This window comes from Pipra filicauda, unplaced genomic scaffold, assembly GCF_003945595.2.
Source record: "Pipra filicauda isolate LSUMZ 115617 unplaced genomic scaffold, ASM394559v2 scaffold82_size2718185_pilon, whole genome shotgun sequence".
NCBI lineage: Eukaryota > Metazoa > Chordata > Aves > Passeriformes > Pipridae > Pipra > Pipra filicauda.
Window position 1 is genome coordinate 2,145,217 of NW_024105009.1, and position 22,184 is coordinate 2,167,400.

The following is a 22,184-nucleotide window of genomic DNA, read 5'->3' on the forward strand; positions in this document are numbered from 1 at the left end:
GTTTGTACATTCCAGTTAAGATATGTCCTTCTCCTCTCAGTTTATTGTAGTTTGCTGTTCTGAGGTTATGCAAGATCAATAGTCATTACTTATTTATGTTTCTAGTAACACAGTTATAATGAATGCAAAGAATCTATCCTGGCAATACATTTTTTTTTTTTTTCAGCCAGTATTTCTGTAATCTTTAATTCATGGTGATAAGTACTTAAAATGAATTTCCTTGGTTGTCTGTAGATACGAGCAAAGGGCTGGGTAATGAGCCACCTGCTCGTGGGTGGGAGGAACTCTCACATCACCAGTTTTGAGTGGCTGGTTGTGCAGAAGTGAAGGGTTTGCTCTGTTTGCGCAGGGGTGGCTGTCCCGAGCGAGAAGGTCGTCGTATCGTCCTGCTCTTTTGTGCCGGGTAGTGCCTTGGCGTGAGTCAATGGCTCCGCTTGCAGAGCCGGAGCGCTGCCTGCAAGCCTTTGGGTGAAAACTTGAGCCCGGTGATGGCCCAGAGTTAGTCTAGGTGTAGAAGACAACACAGGCAGAGGGGACGCTCTATGCGAATCGTGTGGTTTGGCACACGAGAGGAGGTAGCAGCTGTCAGGGGGGACACTACGGCTTCCTGTGTGCGGAGCGGCCGCACTGGCTGTGTAAACACACCTGGGGAGAGGGAGAAGACAAACAGTGATGTTCTACAGGAGCGAGTGCTGTCCCTCACCTTGGTCTCAGGGTAAGGCAGTGGCTCTGTTTTAACTCTGAAATACCTTAAAGGAGCTGGTAGATGTTTCAGCTGTTTACTTAACACGAGTAGATACAGGAGCCTTTCTGCAGGGCTCTGTAATTCACAACAATTTTCTGCTGTAGTACTACCACTTAATGTTCAGCTTCACTGAACCTCGGCTGGGAAAACCCATATGTAAGCAGTGTGCCTTCTGTTCATGTTGCCAGTGCTCTCTGCTTTCCGGAGCTGCAGGGTAGATCCTGTTGTTATATGGCTGTGAAATCAGGGTAAACCAGGTCAGAAAGATGAAGAACATTTTTTATCTGAATAATGCAGATATAATGGTGGAGGAAAATGGGAAAGGACTTTTATCTTGGAGGGAGTAGGACTAAACTGAAAAAAGTTTAATTTCAAGCAGCATGCTTTTAAGCACCCCAAAGCATTATGTTGTAACAGTAGTGCTATGGGAGTACTACAGTGTGCTGGAATACTACAAAATGCAGTGCACAGACGCAAAGGATTTTAAAGACTTGCTAACATGTGAAAGAATATAGGGAAAGAATGTATAAGGTTCTGTGCTTTGCTTAAAAGCAAAGTGACAGTGCTGAGCTGAAAGTAGCTGCAGTTAAAAGTCCTTGCAGTACCTGTAGCACTTTATGCAACTGTTACTGTTGCTGTCAGGAAAACACAAGAAGCTGCGTGTTTTGCTCAGAAGATAATTCTCCGGAGGGGTGTGGGACAGGTCACAGGTAACTTGAAAGTAGGAGAGCCTCTCAACCCTCCTATGGGCAAGCACTGCATGAACATGAGAAACAATTCACTCTAGTGAGTGACTTGTGTAGTAAGTGTGATCCTAGTAAAAAAAAAAAAAAAGTATGTCCCATACCTGCCTTCCTGGTTTGTATAAAAGGCTGAAAAGTTGTTCTAAGAATGTGCCCTGTGCCTACACTAGAAATCTCACGTTAGGCATTGTGTGAATTGGTGGAGGCTCCACTAGAAAAGGATATGTGCTTTTAATAGGTTAATTGCTGACTTGTCTTGACCTGTTTTCAAGCATATGTTGCGAGCACTTGGTTCCTCCTAAATAGCTGAAATGCTGCTTAACTGGGAAACTCTCAATCATTTCTTAGATCAGTTCATACACTGGCATTCTTGGTAATGCTTAGCTGTAAACACCCTTTAAAAGGAAGCTTTTAAAAGGCACTGAAGCCAAGCTATTTTTGTGTGTTGCTGAAATGAAGTGTTAACTCAATAACTTACTGTCTTCAGCTGCAGCTGGGAAGGTGCTGTGTGTAACAACTCCTGTTTGCTGTGATACACCATTAGGAAGCAGCACAGGTGTGTACAGAGTGAATGACTTAATGTGTTGGGATGGGGCTGGTAGGCTGTGCTGTCTGTCAGCTCACAAATCCTACTGTTTCCTTTCCTTATCCATAGCTATTATTCAGTCTTATCTTTGACTGCGGGTTCTTTGAGACAGAGACAGCCTTGCCTGTCTTCTCTTCCTGGTACCTGACAAGGACTTGTGAGTGCTCTTGTAATTCAAACAATAAATAATAGATTTTGCTGTGCAGTGCATACAGACAACTCCGCTGTGGTCCCTTAAGCTTACATGTTACCAATTCCAGGCTCTGAGCAGCCCAGTGGGGAGCACTGTTTCCAGGAGTTGTCCATGTGGAACAGGACAGTCATATGCATAAGGCATAGGTGATCTGTAGGGTCAGGCTCAGCCTTTCCTCCTTTTCAACATTCAGGACCTAATTATCAAGAACCTGTAGAGTGGTGGGGTCCAACTGCTACACCCAACAGCAACCACGAACATGGAGCAGTCTGAAATACTGAGAACACCATGGACCGGACTGAACAGGAAGAGTCTTAGCAACAAAAAGCCAACCTCATCTCAGGCAAAGTTTCTACCCTTTATAACCAGTGAACAGAGTGTTAGCTGTGAAAACACTGACCCGGTGTGATTGTGGTTCTTGGTGACGCTGATCCTAGTGGTAGCAGAACGTCCCATTACAGCATAATTTAGCCATCATGAATGGATACAGCTGTCTGAAGATGAGTACCATGGACAACCGGAGAAAGCAAAAGGAAACTTCCATCAGTGATTTTTCATGCCCTGGTGACAGCTGCTGTAAGGCTGTGGCAGTTGTACAGTTTCCTCGGTAAGAATATTGTATTTTTCAGAGAAGTCATTTTCTGAAACCAGTTAATTAGGACAGTTATTTCTGGCCGTGGCATTTGTAGAGAACAGAAGGCATGATTGTTCTTATATTTGTTTCTCTGAGTCCTTTGATCGACTAGAAGCTCTCGGTGCTTTACGCTATAAATTACCTCAATCCTTTGGCAGTTCGCTTCTTTTCTTGTGTACTTGGTTAGGAAAATGCAGAAATCCTTGTGACTCAGCTACAGACTACTATAAATTATGAAGAAATGGGGGAGGGGGTCACATTTCACATTAGGAAAGGCAATTCTAGGAGGATGGGAAGAATACTGGTTGCTAAATTTGAGATAAGCATCTTATGGTATCTCAAAATCTGAGCAACTACTGCCACCTAGAGATGCACGAACCACACAGGCTGCTCGGGCTGGCTCTGCACCATTAAAATGAGTTAATCCCAATCCTTCTAACTCCTCAGTATAAATTCAGTGTAATAGTGTGGGCTTTTTTTAAGTCTGCAACTGAGGTGTTACCTGCGAATCCTGTTCTAGCAATTTAGGTAATTAAGTTTTATACAGTCTTCTCTCTCTGGCTTGAATAGGTAAACAAGAAGCATCACTTTCAGTAAGAAAGTATTTGCAAGTCAAATTTATACTGGTTTGGTACAGCTGTTGGTGAGACTTTATAGCCTGTCTAAAGGTTGCACAAATAAAATGCAATGTAGAACTAAGTCCCTGAAGGATTTGAGTTGGGTTGAAGGTAGGTTTGTTCCCCATCCCATTGTTGAAGTCTACTTGTCAGGAGCTGTCCTTTAACAGATATTTGGGGGACTAGAAAAGCATCCTAATTTTTCCCAGTGTATTGAGTCAGCAGCCTTTAGGTTGGTTTCAGTAGATTCAAACTTTTCTCCATTTAAAAGTATCAAAGTTAAGTTGAGTGCGCAGGTATTTGTTGCTCCCTCAAATCTAACAACATGGAATGCACTCGTATCTGCTCTTTGGTTCTTTTGAGCTCGCAGCTTCTGATTTTTGTTCTGTACATCAACCTGCTATAGCAGGTTCTTCCTCTGCATTTGAGAGGGTGCTGTTCCGTATTTGATTTGTGAATAACTGCTTACAGAGAGAAACAATGCGTCTGTTTTACCCACTGAACTCACAGTCACATGTGCAATTAGTTGTTTGACTCTTAGAGACACAGTATGATTTGGGGGCTTTTATAATAACTGCTAACCCTTGGCTATCAAATGCCCAATGGAATAAGAAAACCAAAGCAACTAAACCTCAGTTTAACCAGACCTGGAGTTGACAAACCACTGCGTGATTGTATGTACTACATAACTTTCCATGTGATGGATTTTTTAATTTCTTAAGATACTTGAAGTCTGTCAGCATAAAGTATAATGGGATAAGATCTTAATGCATAACTTCCTAGGGAATAGAGTTTTCCTGTGGGAAACGGAGGAGCTGTGATACAGGGATATTTGCCACAAGTCAGGAGGCAACTGCAAACTGTTTGTAACTTATCAGAGTGCATGAGAGCTGTTGTACCAGTCTAGAGTTTGAAAGACTGCTCTTGGCTCTCAGAGTTCCACATCAACCTCAGCCTTCCTTTATGTGCACTGAGCTACAAGTAGGCTTTACATACATGTAGCGTAGAGGAGGAGCCTGGAAAAAAGTTGAACTAAGCAAAATCTTGAGCAAAATGCTGTTATATATTCTTTTCTAATTCAGCAAAAGATTCACCCCAGAATCCTGTAGTACGTATCTTTTAAAAGTGAGTTAAGCCTAATCTTGTGCCTTATCTAATGTGATTGAAACACTGCTTTCTTTAAACATAACAGCTTCTGGAGAAATGCAGTTTTGTCTAGATCAAGGAATTAAAGGTTGTGATCTCTGGATTCCTTAGTCCCTTATGCCATTTACTTTCTAAGCTTGGTGCAACACTGAGTATCCGTATGGTTTAGTTTATCCATCTTTACACTGACCATGACGTTCTTGTTGAGTGTTCAGTACTTGATACACTGAGCAGAAAAGAAATTAAATCTAAACTTTATTAAAAGGCTGAATTAGTAAGTAAACCAGTCACCCCCCCTCAGTCACAGTTGTCACTGCACACAGAGGTGTATGGACGCTGTTGGGATGAGCGACGGGACTTGTTTTGCAGTATTTCTAGGTAATTGTGCCTGCTGGCTGCCTCCATTAAGACTTGGATCTTCACTTGCTATTTACATTCCTTCTGAGTTGATAATCCAGTTTGACTGAGCCGTAAATGCCAAGAGAGAAATGCTATTTGATAGAATTTGTACTAAAAGCCAGTGTGAGTCCAAGGGGGAAGCAAAGTCACTGACAAGTTCAAGCTGGCAAGGATGACCTAACCAGAATCCATGCCAGGAAACTGTGGTGAAGCATGAATGTTCTGCTGAATATCATGACCATCCTTTATAATTGGTTGAACCAAAACTAGAAATAAACACGTGTGAAGTTCTCCATTTTTGCTTTTTCAAATATAAACATTATACGTTATGTCAATGTAATGATTTTTTTGTTCTTGTTGGCAGCTTATGTCCCACGGGTGAAGAAGGATTGCTTTTTATTCTACAGGGGGCAAAGAAGGATGTTTCACATGTCATTGCAGCAGCAGGGTACTTACTGGTGTGGTGTTGGCAAATTGCTGCCAATGAAATGGTGCAAAGAGAGAATATGCAGGTGCACCTTTACATCTTCTCACAGAAATGTATATTTTGTGTAATGACTTGCAAAAGAATCTCTGAAAATGAGTTTTCCCCTTAAAAGCTAATGACTGGCATGTGAGTTTAAAACAAAGAATAAAGCTGCCTTCCATGAAAGACTCATTTTAAGTCCTTTCCTCTTCCAGTTTTGCACCGATGATATATTTCTGCTGCCCCCTGTGCAAAACTTTTCTGCCATTGAAACTGCAAAAGTAGGAGGAATGTCACCAGTGAGCAAGGATGTTGCAAAAGGATGTGAGTCAATTCCACACGCCTCCATTAAAAAAAAAAAAAAAAGGCAGAAATAATGTTTAAGAAGAAACTGGGTAGAGGTCTAAGCCTCCAAAGAAGTCTCTACCTTTGAGACTGACAAACCTAGAGGCAACATCTTGAATTCCATAAGCCTCAAGCATGAAGTCACATGACTGGATTCTTAACCTGTTTTGTTCAACATGGATATTGTTGTATTTTTTTCCTTGCTCTGATTCTTGTAACTGTTATGAAAATTATAGACCCTTATGCTTGGAAATACTATAAATCATTTCCCCTGCCTTTAGCTAATGGAAGGACAGGTATGCAGTGAGAGCCAGAAAACACAATAAATAACTTCCATGTCTACTTTAAATTAAACACTTTGGAGCAAGTCTTCAGTCGCAAAGCACCACCAGACCTGTTAATATTCAAGTTGTGCTCACTAGAAAATGGCTGTGGGGGAACTGCTGATACTCTGCATATCTTGTAATTACTCACATTCAGGCATAGCTTTGTTGAGGATGGTCCTGAGCCATTGGTATTTTAACAGAAAAGATGGATCTGTGGAGATACATTGGAGAACAAGATGACTGGAACTCTTTTTTTTTTTTTTTTTTTCCTTTTTATTGTTGGTGATGGTGCTGCTACACTGGCTTCATCCCCTGGAAGTGCTGGACATCCATATTAAAAGTAGGGATAGCCTTGCTCTTCTCATTTTGTCCAACTTAAGGCTGACCCTTGGTCCCTGGAAAGCTGCCTGGTTTGTGTTTATAGGGCTGGTAAATCCCTACTTGTGCAGTGGTACTTCTCCATGGGAATAGGTCTTTCCTGAATTTCATAGCAAGTTTGCTGCAGGTAAAAGCCTCTGGATGAGATAGATACTTGTGTTGCATTTCAATCAAACTTCGTAAAGGTTTTAATGGTGAAGAATATTAATGTTTTAACAATAGTTTTGTTTTCCTTGTTGTTCTTTGTTATGTGATGGTTGAGCCCACAAACTGGAAGCAGGAGGCTGAAAGCTGAAGAATGAAAGAAGAAACAAAAAGCCATATGGCAATAGCAGGAGTTCCTGCCACCCCACCTTAGGCTCGTGACAACATGCCCTACATTTAACCTACAGTCAGGAACTAATTAACGACACAGATGGAAGTGAGCTAGCATATGTATTCCAAATAATACCCCTAAGGTTTTAATCAGCCTCTTTCTGTGTTAGACATCTACGTTACCATAGAGAGATTTGCAAAGTATGTGGATGATATATGTGGTAAAGACAGCTTTGTGTAGTGGCTGAGGTGAGGGACTGGGGCCAGGGGCTCTCTGCTCTCCTCTGGTTCAGGAGCAACTTGCTATGCAGTCTGGGGTAAGATGTTTAAGCATATTTGTGGGCTTCAGGCTACCCAGAAGGAAAACAAGGTTTCTGATGTGGTTCCTCCTCACTTAAGTGTGTTGAGATTCAATGCTTGCAAAGCACTTTGGGGGCTTTGATAGCGTGTTCTCCAAGAAATGTTGTAGAGCTGGAGAGTTGCAGTAGTAAAAGCACCAGATCTCTCTGCTTTTGCAACTTTTTTTTATCTCTGTAGCTACTAATGATCTCTGGCATGACAGCTCTGCTTTTGATTTTGAATAGGATGGTGACTTCTAGGTAGTCTGTTATGTTGTGGAGATACTTGGGAGAGGGAGAACACTTAGGTGTATCCAACAGGCTAATTGGGTAATTTAATGTTTCTTGCTTTAACTTTCTCTTTCCTCCCCCACCCCCAGCTACTTGAAGAGAAGCCGTCCTTCCCTGCAGGGTAGTAGAATCTGCTTACGTGAAGGGACAGGTATTGAAGTTTTTTAGAGAACTGTTTATTTAATGACTGAAATCTCATATACAAACCTACCCTTTGGAGCTTAAGGGCTCTTACAGTGAGGACTTTGCTGGCAGCAAAGCCACTTTCTTCAGTGGGGGGGATGTGCATGAAACAGGACACCCAAGTGAGGAACCTTAGGTGGTATTGGGCTGGATTTTGCATACTTCTCTTTATAGGCATGTCTGGGCTATTTGTGTGCTTAAAGCAGTGGGGGAAGGGAGGAGCTAGTCTGCACGCCTAAAAAGCTTTTTTCTTCCTCTTTAAAGTGTAATTATTACCAAATATGCCTGTATCCCTCAGGAGTCCTGAGCTCGAGGAAGCTATTCTGCTGAAACCTGTCACATTTTGTTTGGATACAGCTGTTAGCTCTAGTTTAGGTGGTGACTCCATATTTATGTGGTGGTTTGCAGACCACATAAATACTGGGCTGCCTTTACAACTGGTATAAATCTATGAATGGAACACTATGGATTTATACCAAGTAGTGACTGTGTCCACCAGGATTAGGTCCACTGGAACTTAGTGCTTCAAGGAACCTCAGTGGTTTTGTGGAAATAATTCCCCATGATGCCACAGTCTATAGTTATATCTGGAGGCAAGTATGAAAAGTCATGAACCTCATTTTTAATTGAGGAGGAGAAGAACCCATGGTCTGTGTAATTCACAGAAAGCACGGTGTAACGCTCCCCTGTGAAAGAAATTATGCCATTATACAACTGGGAGAAGGCAGGAGTTTGATAAATTAATTTTTCCTGCAAGGCTGCAGGTTTTTTTTCCTGTGTGTTCCATTGAATGTTTGTACTTTGAGCAGTACAACTGATGAAGCTTGTTTTCAAACACTTGAATCTTTGCCAGATGTACCTTCTCACCCCTTCTAGTAATTCCAAACCCTTTCCCTTTGTGGAGCTTGTGAAATGAAAGCAAAAATACAGTGTTGTAAGTCTGTAAGTGTTTGCCTAAGAATGGAGGAGGGGGGGAGCTTATTTGGGTGAGTCTCAGCTATTGGCATGCTGGTTATACAACATGACCCTGTGTATCCCTCTGTTGAATCCAATTGAAGGTAGCTCCAAATTTTTAAATTAGGTTAGGGATAGAGTACCAGGCATAGCAATTGCAGAAGTCTTGTTTCAACATGAAACCACTTCAGAGGTGGGAGAAAAAAAAAAGCTGAAAACTATAATGCTTTCAAATCTGTGGTGAGCTGCATTGTCATAGTAAAATATCAGTGGTGAAAGAGCACTTCTTGCCAAAGTGTTTTCAGTACAGTTATGTTAACATATTGACATAGTTTTCCAACAGTGTTATCTCTGAAGAGAAAGCTGTTGCCACAGCAAGGCACGTGTGGGGCTGGCTGCCCAGTGAAGTGGGTTAGATTCCTAATGAGTGTATCCTTATTCAATATGAAGTCCTCATTATTCCATTAACGGAGACTGAGGTGACTTTGCAAACTTACAAGTTTCTACTCCTGCTCTGGTTCTGCTGCCATGTAACTTTGAACTTGAATGCTCCCAGAAACTGCTTTGGTCCCTCAGTGTGAGCTTTTATCCCTTGCCCTGTCTATGGAAAATATTTCCGTGGAGATGCTGTGCTAATAACTGGACTGAGCGTGTGTCTAGAGAAATCTGCACACAAGGGCGGACAGCCAAAAGATGACTGATAACACCACTGGCAAATGCAGGCATATTGTTAATACCTGTCAGGGCTCTGACAACAGGCATTTCCAGTTTCTGGTTCATGCACATCACAACATACTGGTCTGCTTCATTTCAAGTACTGACTATGGATAAAAGCAAGGCATTCTCTTACAGCAGTGCCACACACAGTCGGGGTCTCAGCAGAGGTAGGAGTCTTGCAAGGGCATAGCCCTTGCTCTCCTCCCCATACCCTGGGGAAAGCACTGCCTGCCCAAGCCACGGGTAACTGCTTTGTTTGATGGTTATGCTTTTTAACAATGGATCTTCCTTGGCAAAGCTTCGCTTACGTTCCTGTCGAGTGCATAATGTTCTATAGGTCCTAGGAAGCTTGCCACTTGCAGCAGAACTGGTGCGTGCGTGGGATGCTTTACATGCTGTTCACTAGTTTATAGCACTCTGTAAGATCCAAGCTCAACTGGTACAGCAGCTTCTAGGTTGTTCCAGGGCTGCTGGACACATGTCACAGTACAAGGGATCCAACTCGCACTAGAGTGCACGCAACACGATCCATTCTGTTCCTGCTCTTGGGTGCCAATTATCCTTGACTTCAGTGGGAGCTTCATGTGTGTACTTGGCAGAATAGCTGCCAAGTCCTGCGATGATTCAGCACAGTGTTTCATACCAAAGAACCATTGTGAAATGGAAGACAAACCACAGATGCTGCTCAAAGGTCTGAGGTTCTGCCTTAACGTTCTTCTGCACACAGGTTGAATTAACATTCCGTGCAGCTCTAGTGGCTTTTGAAGCAAATGATTTCGGAGAACTGTAATTATCCGCTCCCATGGAGGAACTAGGTGGTATCTTGGCATTGAGTAATTATTTCATGGATTGTTTTTGTGGGTTTTTTTTCATGTTTGGGGGGGTGGTGGTTAGGTAGCCTGTTCTGTAGGTGAACTCTCCTTTCACAGAGATTGCATTAATGTTACTTCTGAATGACGACAGTAATGGCATGAACATATGAACCTTGACATATAATCTAAAAAGATTAATGCAGTTTTCTGAGCCTGAAGTCAGTTTTGAAATTGGAACTTGCTAATGCATAGGTTTTAGACTTGGAAGTATTGTCCCTACTGTACAGTATTTGTGACACGGTGAGAGAAGTGCAGCATGATACTCTACCCATGATACTCTGGTGGGCAGAAATAAACCTGCTTTTGTTTGAGGAGGACTTTCACCGCATACCTTGGGATTTCAACATGAAATGTTGGCAAAAAAACATTGTGATGAAGCACATTGTGATTGATATGAAAGGTGGCATGCACACAAGTACCCTTTGGGAGGTGACTTTCTCTGTTTACAATTGGAATCACAGCTCCCCATGCAGTTTGAGTGCCCCAGGAGTGGGATGCTGTACAAACAGCTGGAAAGGCAGTATGTGTGTCACGGGTTCAACAATCAGTTCCCATTGTCAAACTGTTAAAATAGTGCACAACTCTTCTGTGGATGTTGTCTCTCTGGAAGCTGTGATGCTCTCTGTGAGTCTGACCTGCCATTCCTTCACTTGCACATGCTGCCAAAACTCATCCCGCCTGTCTCCTGGTATGGGCAGAATGGGTCCGAGATCTGTCCGACAGAGATCCTGCTGGGAACTCCCTGTAGTCCTGCACTTAGCCAATTTAAGTATAAGCATGTTTGTAAATGAGGAGACTGTCTGCTCTGTGCCCATTAAAGCACCTTAATTGGAGCTTTGAAGCGAGTGTGTACTTTGCTGTTTGAGTGTCCGGAAAGGTATGATGAAAGTTTGTAGGAAACTCTGATGCACAGCTCTGTGAAAGATCAGGACTGTGATGTCATGGCATTATGATTTTGCCATTATTTTCTCTGGATTCTTTCCCGCTTCTGGTTTTCAGGAGAGGTTGTGATTTTTGTATGCTTTGCGGAGAGAGTCTGATAAAACCTTGGAACCCCACCTTGGAACTGTCCTTGTAGTGCTTTAAACAGATGCATGCTTCTCTAGAGCCAGTGTAGGCATTGCTGGAGTATCTTTGCTCTCAGAAGCTGTACCACAGGCAAAATTTAGCAACATAAGATGAAAGCAAATTTCTCATGTTAAAAGTTGTAGTTAAAGTTAACACTACTTGTAAATTTGCTTGCTGTTTATCTTGGACTTCAAAATGCTTCTTAGTCTCTGCCATCTCTGGCATTATGGCTAAGTAGGTGTTATTACCTCGGGGAAAACCAACATGAGAATAAAAATAAAATAGGTTTCTTCTTCCTGACATGAAGCACCAATTTACAAGAATACAAATTGGATGTGGGTGTGCATGTGTATGTATTGGGGGGTGGGCGCTTGATTTGCAGTAATAAAAAATAATTATACAGTTTGCTGCATAAGTGGCCCCAAGGATAACCAGAGTGTGTCAGACATCTAGTTATGCATGTGATAAAGGTTAATAGTATTTGTTCTCTGTACATTTAGTCTTTGCAAATCATGTGCTGACATGCATCCCATTTTGATATCTGTTCACACACTCTGGTAATGATGCGTAAAGCAGAAACTCATGCCTGTGGCATTCAGTAGTATTTAGTAAATTGAACTTTTGTGTAAAGATCTTAGAAAATGGCAAGGCAGAAAATGAATGTCATCTTGCTGCTAATTTTATCTTCCTCAACACACTCCTTTCTGGAGATTAAAGCATTATGAATCTATTCACTACTGAAAGTTATTTCAACTTCCATGGCACATATCAGGATGCAGAAAAGCAAGTGCATGTTCACAGCTGTTCCTCAGGTCTCTCTGCTGGAAATACAACCTGTTAAGCTGCTAGATTCCTGCTTAAAATAACTAAAAATAATGAAATAAAACAATTAACTGGTGAATCCTCATTAAATACAAATACTGAAATAAATAGTACAGCAAGGTAACTGAGTGTGTATGTAAACTAGCTGTAGATAATTGACATGACCTTCATTTAATGAGCCTCCTTCCCATTAGTGGAGATGACTGCCACAACTATGTGCCCTTATTCTAGCTGTAATTGTATGGACTTTATTGAAGTACAAACTAGGTCATGTCTTCCTGAGATCTGGTCCGTGGTGGGTGACCTCTTTTCATTGCTACAGCTTTGCTATGCTGCATGAAAGCAGGAAGGATGCTCTTGCAGCCATGAGAATGGATGGCATTTGGGAAGCCAGTCTCAAATGTGATTCCTGACAGAGATCTCGTGCGTCCTGAGGGAGTAGTTTCAGGCTTGCTCTCAAGGAGGCTGGTTTATATCTATGTTATACAAGTTAGTGGGTGTATACAACAGTCTGTGGGACAGCGGTTGGACCAAGATTTCCTCTCCTAGAGAAGTCTTCGATCTTTTATGCCCAAAGATGCGGCTGAAGAGGAGTGCAAAGGGGGTTGCAGTCTTCACTTGTTTGTCCTGGGAGGTGTGGAGTAGAGACCTGAACCTCCTACGGCTGAGAAGGGAGGCGGTGAGCGCGCCGTGGGACCGCAGGCTCACGCTGGGTCAGCAGTGATTTTTACATTGTGTTTTTCTGACTGCACGTCTTACTAAAAGTGGTCGTGGCTACCCTCCTTGTCTGGCATTCAGTTGTATTTATGCCCTCAGAACACGCATTATCAGCCAGGTTGCTCAGCACTGGTGAGCCTCCATGGGAAATAGGTACTGGGTCTGCCAGGGTATCCTCAGGCACAGGTGTACACAGAAATGCTGGGCATCTCCAGGCAAGGCCTCGTAGTGGGGGATATTCAGTACCTTGCTCGGTAGTAACATGCTGGGAAAACAGGAAAATACAGTTTTCTCCCGTGTTCCCAGCACAATTCTACTTCCAGACAGGGTAACTGGCTCATAATCGGAAAAATGTATATAATATGTTAGTGTTTGGGGTTTACAAGGCACTTACTGTAACAGGACAGGGAGTATCTTTAATCTTTGTAATATAATGAAGGTTTGATAGTTGGGGAACAGAGGAAAAGGACTGGAAACTACCATCCAAAGTGTTTCCAGTGACCTTATTGGTGCTACATTGGGATATTAGTCCTGCCTCACTAAGAAAGAGATGAACCATGCATTCAGATGTCAGTTCAACAATAGCTGAAAGACTGTGAAGTGAGATACCTTATTTTGCTATACCATGTTAAACTAGTAGATTTTTGAGCAACTGCTAATACAAATTGCTATGGCTTCTAAGATGAAGATATTTCCCAGGTGATAAAATATTATTTCCATGTATTAAATCACTTCATATAATTTTGCTGCCAAAGACAGGGACTGTGTATATTGCTCAAGTCACTGTCAAGATAGAGAGAAGAATCTTTTCACATCCTGCTTGCGGAGTTCAGCTTAGTCTGGGACTCATTTACAAAGAAAAAGATGTTTGATCTGTGATCGCTTGCTGGCAATATTCCATGTGTCTGTGCTGCTAAAGCTTACTTTGACATAGTCTTCTGCTGTTATAAATGGGAGGAAGAGGAATGGCTTTTAAGCAGACGTGTTTTCTTATGTATTATCAGTATACTATGTGGGTAATGGCTGTCTAAAAGTTATTGGTTTTCAAAGTCTAGTTGTACACAATTTTGTGCCACCCCAGATAATTAATAGTGGTAGTTGTATGTCATTGGATGGGATGTAAATAGATCAAATGTGGCAGCAGTGTCCTTGCTAAATGGAAGGCAAAACTGATTAAGGAAGGATTAATTTAATGTGGTATATAAAATACTGTTGTATCTGGTGACCAACCCAGCCATTGGTGGACAATTCTGAGGGCTTATCAAAGTCAATCCACACCTCTGTCCTCTGTTTTCCTCGTAAGAGAAGTGTCCCTGTGAGTGAAGCTGCACAGCCACTATTCTGTTCACTTCACATCCACGAGAAGTAAACAGCCCAGTGACAGTGGTGAAGGACGTGGCCTGGTCCAGGGATCCTTCTCTCCTTTGTTCACCCAACTCACTTGAAAAGCAGCTGATCAGCCTCCAGCTGGTGTGCTTACCTGGTGGGTGCAAGCTTCTCCTTGTTCTCTGCTTGTCTTGGTGCCTCTTGTGTTGTGCCCTCTCTCTTTTGCACTGGAAGGTCCCTTAGGGTACTACGTGCTCAGACAGACTCTGTCCTCCAGAGTCAAGAATTGGCTGGGATCTCTGGGCACTGCTTTAATAAAAATAACAGGAACTTGAACAGGAGCCAGAAGATCTGTGTTCTGTTCACTGCTCTGGTGGTCACAAAGTGTGATGTGGGTGTTTGGGGTTCTTTTCCTTTTAGGTCTCATAGAAAATAACTCTCCAAAGATGTAGTGTGAATATTGTTTTTTGTCCCGCTGGCTCTGCATTTGTATGCTAGCTGAGCCACCCCTTTTCAAGACTGCAAGAGTTGTCTCTCCTTGTTTGATAAAGGAAGACTAACAATCTTTTTCCTTGTTTTGTAAATCACCTCTGTAGTATTTCTCTCCCCTTTGAGAAAGAAAGCTGACACTCCCTGTTGAATGTTTTAAAAATCCTAGGATGAAAAAATCTGCAAAATATTAATGTTCTGCATGGTTAGAGCAAACACTATGTTCCTGTGAGTCACAGATGTCAGGTTTGTTTAATCTTAATAAATCTATGCCACAACAACACTTTTAAAGAGGAAGAGAGATGGAGGGATGAAGGAAGAGTTGCACTGAGGTAAAGAGAATTCTTGGCCAAAATTTTGTTCAGGGAGGGGCTGGGGGTGAGGAGGGCATGGACACAAACCCAAACACTTTCCACCCTGCCTTCATTAAGTAAACTTTGAGACCCATATTTTGGGCATTTCCTTTCTAGTACACATTTTATTTTATTTGTATGTTTTATGATAAATTGTCTTTCCATGTTCAAGTCTTAAGAGTACTAGTTTCCCACAGCATATTTGCAGGAGATAAAGTAAGTCTTTTTACACAGCACCCTGTTGGCAAACAGAAACAGCATTTACTGCCAAGTATGAGGTACTTCCGAATGAACTTCAAAAGCTCTGAAACAAGCATTAGCTGCTTCTTCAAAAATGTGAACAATGCCATTGCTTTCTAGCAAGCAGGACTGGTGAGAACAGGGATCAGAAGGCGGAAAAATAACAACTGGATGTGATGGATGTTTTAGTAGCACTTGGGATCAGACAGAAAGTATAGCTCTCTGTCACTACAGGATTTGGGGGGTTCTTGTAACAGTACTTTCCTCCTCTGCTCTTGAGGAGGAAACAATTTCTGCTCTGATCTCGTATGGAGACTCAGCAAAGGGAAGGAGCAGTCATACAAGCTCCAAGCTGTTGGGAGTGCTGATAGAAGTGAGTTGGGCTGACTCCAAGCCTGGTGAAGAGTTTCTTTACCAGCTTTCCTTTCTGGTGCTGCCCCCCTCTCAATGGGGACAGAGACAAGCGTACACATAAACATCAAAGCACAGCCCATGGCACACGGCAGACCTGTGAATGGGGCAGAATGTGAGAGGAACAGGCAAACTGTCTTTCGGTATGGCAGTAGGGCTGGTTGTGCTGGAGTTCATGATGGGCTCTGGGCTCTAGCTAGGTTTGAATAAATGCTTTGCCCACTTGAAAACAGCCAGCGTGAGGCTCTGGGAAACAGTGATTCTGCTCCTGTCACTTTGGGAGAGCTCTTACCAGCCCTGGAATCCAGCAGGGCCTTTCTGTGCTGTTCACATGATGCAAGCTGTCTGTGGAGCTCAAATTTACTGTACTGTTCTGGGCCCTTTTCTTGTTCTATATGTATGTGTATATACCTACTACATTTAAATGAGGAATTGACCTGCTGAGACCTCAGAATTTTACAGTTTCTTCCTGTGTTCTGAAGGTTGCTTTCAAAATACAAATGTAACTTATCCTGGTGCTGTTCAGGTTTTTTGTGGATACAACGATGAACTGTTTTTGCCATAGAGAGATCTTAAAAATCAAATATTTACATTTGCACTTGAAATGGAAGTCTTGCCTTTCATGATTGTGAAGCTGTCTTTTATTGCTGAAATGCTGCATTGCTAAGTAGCAGTTCTGCTTTTGCTGTTACTTGAAATAGGTGTAATCAGTCAATAAATAAGGAGTCTGCATAATATCTAATTTGATACTTACTACAGAGAGACTTCGGCACATAAGAACTCTGACTTGCTGGGATCAATGTTGCCTAAGTGCAGCATATGCTTTATCTGAAACTGTAAATGAAGGCACACTCTTCTACAAGAGTATGCTTTATCTCTGGTAACAAGTTGCAGCTGCACGCAGCAGATCTCTGTAGAAAGCGCGTAAAGTCTTGTGACAACTTAGGTGAATTTTTATTACTCCAAGCCTTGTAAGTTAATTTGTTTTTCTTGTTTTTAACAGTTCCACCAAGTGAGAAGAGTGATGACCATCCTTTTCCTTACTATGGTTATCTCATACTTCAGTTGCATGAAAGCTGCCCCGATGAAAGAAGCTAGTCTAAGAGGACAAGGCAGCTTGGCTTACCCAGGTCTTCGGACCCACGGGACTCTTGAGAGCCTAAATGGGCCCAGTGCTGGTTCGAGAGGACTGACATCGCTGGCAGACACTTTTGAACATGTCATAGAGGAGCTTCTAGATGAGGACCAGGACATCCAGCCCAGTGAGGAGAACAAGGATGCAGACTTGTACACATCCCGAGTCATGCTAAGCAGTCAAGTGCCTTTGGAACCCCCACTGCTCTTTCTGCTTGAGGAGTACAAAAACTACTTGGATGCTGCAAACATGTCCATGAGGGTCCGGCGCCACTCTGATCCAGCTCGCCGTGGGGAACTGAGTGTGTGTGACAGCACGAGCGAGTGGGTGACAGCAGCAGAGAAAAAGACTGCAGTGGACATGTCTGGGGCCACCGTCACAGTCCTGGAAAAAGTCCCAGTACCCAAAGGCCAACTGAAGCAATACTTCTATGAGACCAAATGCAACCCTAAGGGGTACACAAAGGAGGGCTGCAGGGGCATAGACAAGAGGCACTGGAACTCCCAGTGCCGAACTACCCAGTCTTACGTGAGAGCTCTCACCATGGATAATAAAAAGAGAGTTGGCTGGCGCTTCATAAGGATAGACACTTCTTGTGTATGTACATTAACCATTAAAAGGGGAAGATAGTGGGTTCGTGTTGTATAGATTATATTGAGACAAAATTATCTATTTGTATATATACATAACAGGGTAAATTATTCGGTAAAAAATAATTTTATGGACTGCATGTATGATGGAAGTTTATACAGTACAGTGGTTACACAATCTATTTATTGAACATATCCATGACCTGAAGGGGAACAAAAAGTCATTTGCGCACAAGTTAAAAAAAAAGACAAAAAAAAACAACCAAAAAAAAAAAAAAAACCAAAAAAAAAGCACCCAAAAAAAAAAAAACAACCAAAAAAAAAAGAAAATCAAGCAAAAGAAAAAGTCTGCATTACATTCCTCGATAACATTGTGGTTTGTCGCCGTTGCCAAGAATTGAAAATATAAAAATTAAAAAAAAAAAATAAAATTGCATGCTGCTTCAATTGTGAATTAATGATAAACTGTCCTCTTTCAGAAAAATAAATTGAACCAAAACATTCTGTTTACATTTTAGACAGTAAGTATCTTTATTCCTGTTAGTATATATGTTTACTGCTTCTAACTTCTGATAGCGTTGGAATTAAAACAATGTCAAGGTGCTGTTGTCATAGTTTTACTGTTTCTCTTTTACTTTTGAACTCCCATCAGATTTAAAAAGGAAAAAAAAAATCATTACCTTATTCTGGATTAAAAACAAATTTGTTTTTTGTATGTTGTGAAGGTGTTTGCAATAGCAATCCAACTACTGACAAAAAATAATAAAAAGAGGCAACTGAAAAAGAATGGTGATGTTCCACTTCACATTGTTGAACTTCAGGCTTAAAGACAGCACTTATTTAATTGTATGGTAACACGCTTTCTTGGTGGGTTTTTTTTTTGTTGTTTGTTTGTTTGTTTTTTTGTTGTTTTTTGTTTTTTTTTGTTTTTTTAATTTGCAATCTTTTGAGACCTGCATTTGCTTATACTATGTTTGTTTGTGTTTGGTATTTTTTCTTTCCCCTTTCCTCCCTCTGGAGGGACATTGGTTGTGATCTTTAAAGTATTTCAGTTACCACAGGACTGGAGCTTATCATATAGAGAATATTCTATAGAGTGTTGAGAGCAATGATTTTCATGTAATAAAAGACTGTGCTTGGCTCAAACGTCTTGGTGAAGCACTAGAAAAAGAGTCTAGGAATACGATGGTGGATCTGAAATCAAGTTGGTTATGGGACTTAATAGCTCAGCCAGTTTGGGGACAAATAAAAGTGGTTTGGGTTGAGTGAGGCCGTCCCACTTGCAGTCACTGCTGGGTCCTGTGCATTCCGTGAGAGAGCGAGAGCTTGGCCCTGTACGTGGGTGCCCTCACCCTCCATCCACAGCATGCCAGCAGCCCAGGCCTGTAAAGCTGGTGGGCAAACTCTGGTGGTATCTCTGCCTGTAGGAGCCCAGGGAACGAGCTGGGGAATGAGGCAGAAAGGAGCCCTGCCTCTGGTAGAAAGCAGTTACCATCGAGTTTGTGCGGCTCAGCCTCTGCCGTCAGCATTAGTTTGTGAAACAAATACTAATATTCTCTATAAAAATATTCTCGAAGTAAGCGAAGGGCAGGTGCTGGAGGAGTTGGATTAACTTGCTTAGGTTCTGAGAGACACGTTTAGCTCTGCGGTCCCCCTCTCACTATCCTGACAGAAGTACTGCTGAGAAGGTTGTGAGGCTGAGAGCTGTGCCGAGCTCTTGCACTGACTGCTGTGGGCTGAGAGCAGAAATAGCTCGTTAGTGAGCTCACTGAAGGCTGATGCTGTATTTGTAATTCCTGTAGATGAAGAAAAATAGCTGAACAAAGAGGAATGTGCTGCAAAATATGTCTCTGCTCCTGAATGCTGCAGAATCTGCGTTAATTAAAACCTGGACCAGGCAAAGTTTACTGAAATATGATTGCCCCCCCCCATGATGCTCTTTGAAGAGCATATTTAGCACTGAATTTATGTCATTACTGGTAGAAACCCACGCTGGAAGCTAACAGGCACCTTCAAATCAGTAATTTTTTTTTTCTACTGGGGGTAGAAGGGCAGCCTCTTCCTGAGGGTAACTCTGTCAAAGTGCTGCCTTTTGCATTGGTCATGTGCCTGCTGGACTGTGAGTGAGAAGAGAGGGTTGTGTGACCCACTTGAACGTCAAACTTCAGCCTTCCCCATCCATTGCTGATACTCAGGTTCCCACACAGAAATCAGAAATGGAAAAAAAAAACCAAAAAAACAAAGAAACACAAACCAAACTTATTGAAATGTCTCAAAACTTCAACTCAGGTGTTCTTTGTGCAAATTAAATCGTAGAATCAAAGCATGTTTTGAGTTGGAAAGGACCTTAAAGATCGTCTAGATCATAGGCAGGTACACCTTCCACTAGACCCTTTCATTCCCCTGTGGCCAGTACCTGTGTGTGTATTATAATTTGCATTTAGTGAACCCAGAGTGGCTCAGGAGCTGCTTAAAACTGCAGCACAGAAGTATAATGGTGGCTCCTCTCAAAACAAGGGTGGGTTGATTATAGGGAGGACAGGATGATGCTGGTGTGTGAGTAACAATCAGATCACTCATCTAGATTGGAAATAAAAAGATAGCTAGGATGTGACAGTAATCTAATTCAGATACAGGAATAAAATAATTCCCAATTTAGATAAACTGGATTTCCAAAAGAGAAGTGTTAATGCATCAATCATGCTAGAAATAAAGTTCCTCGTTTCCCAAAGTTAATTATGGCTGTATCCTAACACTCAGAAATCCTCACCTGGCACAGTGAGGGTGGTGCTGGTGTGGCAGAATTAGGGCAGTGGGATGGTGAGTGCAGAGGGGTAAAGGACAGCCCATGTAGGTGGGGGGGACCAAAGGATGGAGCTGGGAACCTTGAGAACTGTGTCCTGTAACTACATCCAGAGTGATATTCCCCCTAACACGCCAATTCTGTACCTGTTGACATAAGGTGAAGCTGGCAATGAAGCTGCAGTCCCATGGCTCTCTCCTGCCTGACCTGACCCATCCATGATCACAGGCTGAGCAGTTTTAGTTAAAACAGAGACGGAGAGGGGAGGGGTTGGTTTTCTTTCATATTACTTAATTAAACTCTTGCTGTGGTCTGTACGTGACAAAAGTATATCATGCATGTCAGCAGGCCTAGTGCTGTGTTAAAGACTCTTGCAACTGTAAGTTAATGTCTGTGGCCTTGTTCTCTACTATTCATTTTGTGTAACATAAATATTTATTGTATATTTATATAATTTTATGGTTTTTTGGGAAAATACTGAAATTGGCATTAAAATTTAAAAGCAACCGCGTCATATTGTAAATATAATTAAGCTATATTTAAGTGTACTGATTAACATAATATATGTTTAACTAGAGTTTTTTATGTTTTTAAATATATTTTCGAAATATATATATATATAAAACTCGGGGGGTTTTGGGGGACCATGTGACTCTTTTCTCTAATTGTAAAACAAACTTGAGTTTTACTATAAAGATGTGTGTTCTTTGTTTTAAAACAATTTTTACTCTATTTTAGCAATAAAATCTCACTTGGAGGGCAGATAGCCCCCTGTTTCATAGCTGGACAGTTAGCATTGGGAGGGGAGGGGTGGCAAGAATTTACTTCCCATAAAAGGTGGGAGTACTCACAGAATAATGTATTTCCATTTAATTCTAGCACAAAAGACATCATGAAGTAAAAACCCATTAATGACATATATATGATTTTATTCAGGCGTAAAATAATGAGCACAATGGAAGTGAGGGGGAGGGGTTACTACCCTAGTAAGTAAGGGATAAGTCAGACATAATATCTATGGTCCAGTCATGTACCTGATTTTTAAATGGTGTCATTTATATTTATATCCCCTGCACTGAACTTATTTATGACCCCATGGAGTACTAGGGGTGGAATTCCTTGAATTTAACATATTGTTAGCATTTCTAAAAGAATATTCTCTACTACAACTGCCAAGCCCTTTGTATATTTAATTATCCCATAGCCCTGTAACAGTCACCCTCACGATGAGTAGAAAACTTTCATATAATGTAAGGGGGGGAGGGGGGAAAAGCACAAAGCCAAACTCTTACCAAAAATATATATATTGCTGTGGATTTCTCGAGAGCCCAGCACCAGCAACATCTCAGAGGAAATGGTGCTTCTGCAGATTGTCATGAGTATTAAACACACGTGCCTGCACATTGCTTGCGTTATTGTCATCTTAAAATAAGCTACCAGAAGCAGTAACAGACACTAAAATCTGTGGTGTGTGGATGAACGGAGCTGCACCACGACCACGCCGTGTGCCTGCAGGAGCTTGGCTCTGCTCGGACCCTGCCTCCTCCCCAAGGTAGGACAGAGATGGGTGAAGTTGCTTTAGCTTATTAAATATATGTTAATTATATGTCATGGATACCTAGGGAATAAAATGGGCACCTTCAAAATATATATTTGAGCTACAGAGGAAGATATGGGCACTAACCATCCATCCATCCATCCATCCATCCATCCATCCATCCATCCATCCATCCATCCATCCATCCATCCATCCATCCACTACTGAGTCCTAACTCTGCAGGGGAAAATAAAGGTATTTCCCTGGCTTTTATCACTTGGAGCAGAAACAAAGGCATATAGTGAGATTTTAAAATTACTCAGCCAAAAACCAGTAGAAAGCAGTAAAAGAAGATTTTTGAAGAGAGTATTTGAAGGCTATGTTGTAAGTGTAATGAGAGGGGGAGGACACTTATTTCAGTTTGTCCCAGGTGGATCCAATACAC

General features: G+C 41.9%; 1 protein-coding gene across 6 annotated transcripts in view; it reads left to right on the forward strand.

The window, feature by feature from the left end:
* Positions 1 to 20,920, forward strand: part of BDNF (brain derived neurotrophic factor) — a 41,274-nt gene extending 20,354 nt beyond the window's left edge. For 5 of the 6 annotated variants that reach the window (XM_027735738.2, XM_027735732.2, XM_027735733.2 and 2 more), the window contains exon 2: positions 16,678 to 20,920. In XM_027735738.2, coding sequence (XP_027591539.1) covers positions 16,678 to 17,439 — 762 coding nt within the window. In that variant the 3' untranslated portion in view covers positions 17,440 to 20,920. Of the gene's footprint in view, positions 1 to 7,583; positions 7,674 to 16,677 lie in introns of those variants that run through there. The other variant, XM_027735735.2, reaches the window with a different exon arrangement.
* The last annotated feature ends 1,264 nt before the right edge of the window (positions 20,921 to 22,184 follow it).